General features: G+C 44.5%; 1 protein-coding gene across 1 annotated transcript; it reads right to left on the bottom strand.

Annotated features, from left to right (window-relative positions):
• Positions 1–1,512: 1,512 nt before the first annotated feature.
• LOC120034854 (histone-lysine N-methyltransferase PRDM9-like) lies at positions 1,513–5,944 on the bottom strand. The gene is made up of 3 exons (XM_038981504.1): positions 5,836–5,944; positions 5,323–5,447; positions 1,513–3,039 (listed from the first exon to the last, which is right to left on the bottom strand). The coding sequence occupies exons 1-3, from the start codon at positions 5,939–5,941 to the stop codon at positions 1,756–1,758; spliced, it is 1,515 nt and encodes a 504-aa protein (XP_038837432.1). The 5' UTR covers positions 5,942–5,944; the 3' UTR covers positions 1,513–1,755.
• Positions 5,945–6,209: the final 265 nt, after the last annotated feature.

The following is a 6,209-nucleotide window of genomic DNA, read 5'->3' as shown; positions in this document are numbered from 1 at the left end:
CAAAGGACCTTTGACTTACCAAGTCCAAATTGGTCATCGCCAGGTCAACGTTCATGTGGATCATCTGCTACGGTCCAACGCCCCAGCAGAGACACGCCGAGAGAACAATAACGACCCCCAGGACTATTCTCCTGACTGTGGACGTACGGGAGAGACAGAGCCTGACCTTCCACCCGAACCTGGCCCACTACCGGAAGCCCAGGAGGAGCGGAGATATCCTATTCGACAGCGAAAGGCACCTCAAAAGCTTGACCTATGAGTTGAGCTGTTTAAGGTAACAGACAGTAAAACAAACAAACACTTTAAGATGTCCTAGATAAAAGGAAAGAAAAAGGACATTACCTGGGTTAGTTATTAGGACACAAACTCCATCTTCGGGGCAGAATAATCCCCTGGATTTGTGCTCTGAAAAGTCTGCTTCAACCCAGTAGTTGAAAAATGTTAAGAATGCATTGTTCAGATATTGCATTAGTAGTTCCCTAATATATTTACCTTGTTCTCTGGGAGTTAAACACTATGGGGGAGGAGTGTAGTATCTGGGATCTACATCTGTTTATATTAGTTACTATGCTGTTACTAAGCAGTGATGTGTTACGACAGTGTACGTTACTACACCTAATAGGAAATGCACATGCGCACTAGTGTGCCCGGGAAGAACTGTAGAGCAGGAGAGGTTTTGACTAAACGAAAACTAACTGTACTCCCGTCTCCTGCCTGGTCATTTCTCCACAACACAAATATTACACATGGCACACCTGTATTTGGGGAGATTCTCCCATTCTTCTCTGCAGATCCCCTAAAGCTCTGTCAGTTTGGATGGGGAGCGTTGATGCACAGCTATTTTCAGGTCTCTCCAGAGATGTTTGATCGGGTTCAAGTCCAGGCTCTGGCTGGGCCACTCAAGGACATTTCGAGACTTGTCCCGAAGCCATTCCTGCATTGTCTTGGATGTGTGCATAGGGTCGTTGACCTGTTGGAAGGTGCACCTTCGCCCCAGTTTGAGGTCCCGAGCACTCTGGAGCAAGTTTTCATCAAGGATCTGTTTGTACTATGCTCCGCTCATTTTTCCCTCGATACTGACTAGTCTCCCAGTCCCTGCCTCCGCAGCCAACAAGTGCTCAGCATATGTGGGAACTCCTTCAAGACTGTTGGAAAAGCATTCCAGGTGAAACTGGTTGAGAGAATGCCAAGAGTGTGCAAAGCTGTCATCAAGGCAAAGGGTCTCTACTTTGAAGAATCTTTGTTTAACACTTATTTGGTTACTACATGATTCCATGTGTTATTTCATATTTTTGATGTCTTCACTATTATTCTACAATGTAGAAAATAATAAAAAATAAAGAAAAACCCTTGAATTAGTAGTAGTAACTTGACTGGTACTGTATGCAAATAAGGTATGTTTTTTATTTGTAATACATTTGCAAAAATGTCTAAACCTATTTTCGCATTATGGGTTATGTGTGTAGATTGCTGAGGATGTTTTTTATTTAATCCATTTTAGAATAAGGCCGTAATGTAACAAAATGTGGAAAAAGTCAAGGGGTCTGAATACTTCCCGAAGGCACTGTATATATGCCTTATATATCACACACTGTCTGGATGCAATATTCTACTCAGGAATATTCAATACTGAAATCTGTAACTCTCGTTATACCAAATGCATCTCTGGTTCTTTTCTGCTGACAACAATAAATTCCTCTTTGTCTTTAATGCAAGGTTTGATCTAAACATTGAGCAGAATGGTTACTTTCTATGTTATATAGTGGAATGTTTTTTCTGCTGGTGTATTCTGAGGTAGCTCCTCTCTGAGAAACTTTTCCCGCAGTGCGTACAGGCAAATGACCTCGCTCCCGTGTGGACCTTCAGGTGAATCTTCAAATGGTGCTGGTGGGAGAACCTCTTCTCACACTGGGGGCAACTGTAGGGTTTCTCCCCTGTGTGGACCCTCTGGTGCCTTTTCAGGCTGGAGGAGTGGGAGAAACTAGCCCGGCACAGGTGGCAGCCGAATGGTTTCTCCCCCGTGTGGACCCTCTGATGCCTTTTCAGGTCACCAGTCTGGGCAAAGCGCATCTGACACTGGGTACAGCTGAAGGGTTTTTCCCCTGTGTGGACCCTCTGGTGGATCTCCACCTTCTGGAGGCAGCTGAAGCCTTTGTTACAGAACATGCAGAGGAACCGTTTCTCTTTACTATTGCCTGATGTGGCTTCCCCTCCCTGAGCCTGGGTTCTAGCCATGTCGTTTGAGTTCAATATCTGATCAAAAAGAACATGGCCGTGTGAATCGGAAGGCCCCATTGATCTGGACACTGGGTCGCCATCCCTGAATGCGTGTAAAGTGGAGTGGGTTGTGACATTTGGATTTGTCTCTAAGCTTTCCCTGTAATCTAAGAAACCTCTGCCCTGTGAGTGTCCGTCTCCAAGGTGACGATCTCCATTCCGTGTGGGAGGAACGTCGCCCTCCACTTTCACAGTCACTTCATCTACGACCAGACCCTCCCCTTTCTTACCTAGGCACCCTTCAGAGAATACACTACTCCTGTACCGGTTCCAGTCCCCTCTAGACAGATCAGTCTGTGTCTCTAAACCCAAGGGTATGTTGCCAGGGTCCATCTCTGTAACGTAAGAACAAGACGGATCATCACTGCCTGTGTCTAACGCGTCACGATCACCATCACCACAGGAATGATCCGTCCTCTGGCTCTGACGAAATATTGGTAAGTAGTCTGAGCCAGGAACAGCAGGACAGCCCAGCGGCCCCAGCCCCAGTCTCTCTGGGTCTGACCTGTGGTCAGATCCTGTGTGTAAAAGCCTTTTGGTTACAGTTAAAGTCTCTTTGTCTGTCTCTGACTTGATGGCGTTCGGCATTCCACTGACCGCCGTGATGCTGCGTCTAGTCCTGGGCTGGGGCATGGCGGTGGTGGATTGGTCCCCCGTTTCTACAGTCTGGATTTCTCTGCTGTGTTGTGGGTCGTCTCCTTCAGTCCTCTCCTGCTTGACCAGAGACGATCCTCCAGGACCTGCAGCCTCTCCATCTGCAGACTGACACATGAAGAGAGGGGGTTATTACCGGTACATGAGTTGAATTGGATAACAATGTCGTAGGTGTTGAGATAATAGGCATAATACCAAACCAGAGATGGCGCTAGTGGGGCACCTATCTAGGATAGATAAACAGGTGCATTATGAGTGTCTGATTAGGATGTAGTGACCTGTAACGTGTAACACCCGAATAAACGATTATGATCGGAACTTATTTAAAGTCTCTGACATGAGTTATTCACATATACAGTTGAAGTCGGAAGTTTACATACACCTTAGCCAAATACATTTAAACTGTTTTTCACAATTCCCGACATTTAATCCTATTAAAAATGCCCTGTCTTAGGTCAGTTAGGATCACCACTTTATTTTAAGAATGTGAAATGTCAGAATAATATTAGAGAGAATATATTTCAGATTTTATTTCTTTCATCACATTCCCAGTGGGTCAGAACTTTACATACACTCAATTAGTATTTGGTAGCATTGGCTTTAAATGGTCAAACTTTTCAGGTAGCCTTCCACAAGCTTCCCACAATAAGTTGGGGGAATTTTGGCACATTCCTCCTGACAGAGCTGGTGTAACTAAGTCAGGTTTGTAGGCCTCCTTGCTCGCATACACTTTTTCAGTTCTGCCCACAAATTTTCTATAGGATTGAGGTCAGGGCTTTGTGATGGCCACTCCAGTACCTTGACTTTATTGTCCTTAAGCCATTTTGCCACAACTTTGGAAGTATGCTTGGGGTCATTGTCCATTTGGAAGACCTATTTGCGACCAAGCTTTAACTTCCTGACTGATGTCTTGAGATGTTGCTTCAATATATCCACATAATTTTCCACTATTTTGTGAAGTGCACCAGTCCCTCCTGCAGCAAAGCACCCCCACAACATGATGCTGCCACCCCCGTGCTTCACGTTTGGGATGGTGTTCTTCGGCTTGCAAGCCTCCCCCTTTTTCCTCCAAACATAACGATGGTCATTATGGCCAAACAGTTCTATTTTTGTTTCATCAGACCAGAGGACATTTCTCCAAAAAGTACAATCTTTGTCCCCATGTACAGTTGCAAACCGTAGTCTGGCTTTTTTATGGCGGTTTTGGAGCAGTGGCTTCTTCCTTGCTGAGTGGCCTTTCAGGTTACGTCGATATAGGACTCGTTTTACTGTGGATATAGATACTTTTGTACCCGTTTCCTCCAGCATCTTCACAAGGTCCTTTGCTGTTGTTCTGGGATTGATTTGCACTTTTCGCACCAAAGTACGTTCATCTCTAGGGAACAGAATGCGTCTCCTTCCTGAGGGGTATGACGGCTGCATGGTCCCATGGTGTTTATACTTGCGTACTATTGTTTGTACAGATGAACGTGGTACCTTCAGGCATTTGGAAATTGCTCCCAAGGATGAACCAGACTTGTGTAGGTCTCCATGGGAAGACTGTGAATATCCTCTGGATGGTGTGGGCAGGACACATAATGAGGAGATGGGGAAGACCCCACCAGGGCAGTTATCTCTGCCGACCGTGCCTCCACAATTTCAGGAGGACGTGGAAGAGGAAGGAGAGGCCCTGAGGCTCCCAGAGGCGCTCAACCTTCCAGAAGTGCCCAATATGCTACCACTGTGCCAAACTAGGGCAAGAAAGGGAAAAAAGTGTTGATAATGTAAATAGGTATATTCCCTGTGGTATTAAAATGGTATGATGTGCTCAAGCTAATTCTATACGAAAAGGAAGGTGTTGAGATAATGGGCATAATACCAACTCAGAGAAGGCGCTAGTGGGGCACCTAGCAAGGATAGATCAATCAATCACATTTTATTGGTCACATACACATGGTTGTGCTTCTAGTTACAACAGTTCAGCAATATCTAACAATTCCACAACAAATACCCAATACACACAAATCTAAGTAAGGAACGGAATAAGAATATATGGATGAGCAATGTTAGAGCGGCCTAGGCTAAGATAGATAGTATAGAATACAGTATATACATATGAGATGAGTAACGCAAGATAGGATGTCGTGACCTGTAACATGTAATACCTGAGTAAAGGATTATTCTTGCATCTTATCTAACTCTCCGATGTGAGTTATTCACACACACATATTAACAGTAGGGAAGTCTCACAAGCTCCCCTATGTACATATATGCAAGTGAATAGCTGAGGGGAGCCTTTCTGAAACAAACAGGCCACATTTGAGAAACAAACAGGCCACATTTGAGAAACAAACAGGCCACATTTGAGTTACAAAGTAACTGTAATTTTTCGTGCAATACTATTCCACTAACCTCTATCATGATAACGTGCTGGGTTGAGGTTCCACTCCCCTCATCAACAGTGATTGGTTGGTCATCTCTCCATTTATTGTGTCCCGCTGGCATCACAAAGCTCCTGTGGCCTCCAGTGAGATGTCCTTCACCCGAGAGAGTGATTGGAGGAAAAGAGGTTGTTAGGTTAGCTACTGTCAATGCTCAACAGTATATTGTATACTGTTGATACTGTCTAGAATTGGCAAGGTAACACTTCTCATAACTACTTGATATACTATTAATTGATTGATGTAGGCCAATTATGTTCCATGCATCACATTGTTTTCAATTAGTAAATAATAAGAAATACAGTAAATCAAGGATCTGTTTACAATATGATAGTGTCTTTGCGCAAGGTAGCCAAGTAATCAGGGGAATTATTGCATTCTATCCAAAAACTGACCAAGATCCAATTATGGGTAATACATCTGAACACAGGCACTGAGCTATATATGAACGGCGACCTGCTCCGCAGCCTCCTACAAAATGTACCTCTTGCCATTCCTCTGTTTCGGTCGAGGAGCTTGACACCTCTGGGACGAATGGCGAGGACACGCTCTCGTATTGTTCTCTCTGCGCGCTCCCGTGACACCTTCATTTCCAGTAGTTTCTTCCGCAATGTTCTGTTTTCTTTCTGGCTTTGTGTTATTTCCAAACGAAACACTGCATAGTCGTCGTCTACGAGTTTACAGATCTCTGCCACGGCTGCATTCGCTAGCACCTCCATGATGGAGGCTATTTGAGTGTGAAAAATCATACAGTTAGCCATTATTAGCTAACGTTAGCAGCTAGCGTTACCTAGATAACATCTACCAACCAAGTCCTGTCTCAAACGCGAATTAAAGAATACATGGGGTATGTGATGC

This window comes from Salvelinus namaycush, chromosome 42, assembly GCF_016432855.1.
Source record: "Salvelinus namaycush isolate Seneca chromosome 42, SaNama_1.0, whole genome shotgun sequence".
Classification (NCBI taxonomy): domain Eukaryota; kingdom Metazoa; phylum Chordata; class Actinopteri; order Salmoniformes; family Salmonidae; genus Salvelinus; species Salvelinus namaycush.
Note: the sequence above shows the minus strand (reverse complement) of the source record. Positions and strands in the feature narration are given on the sequence as shown.

Bases quoted from the DNA above. Each gene is read 5' to 3' on its own strand.
- LOC120034854 (XM_038981504.1), bottom strand. From the start codon at position 5,941: ATGAAGGTGTCACGGGAGCGCGCAGAGAGAACAATACGAGAGCGTGTC. The intron at 5,448-5,835 runs GTACATTTTGTA...TCTCGGGTGAAG, and splicing joins AAACAGAGGAATGGCAAGAG to GACATCTCACTGGAGGCCAC. The intron at 3,040-5,322 runs GTTAGTGGAATA...TTCATGTGTCAG, and splicing joins AGCACGTTATCATGATAGAG to TCTGCAGATGGAGAGGCTGC.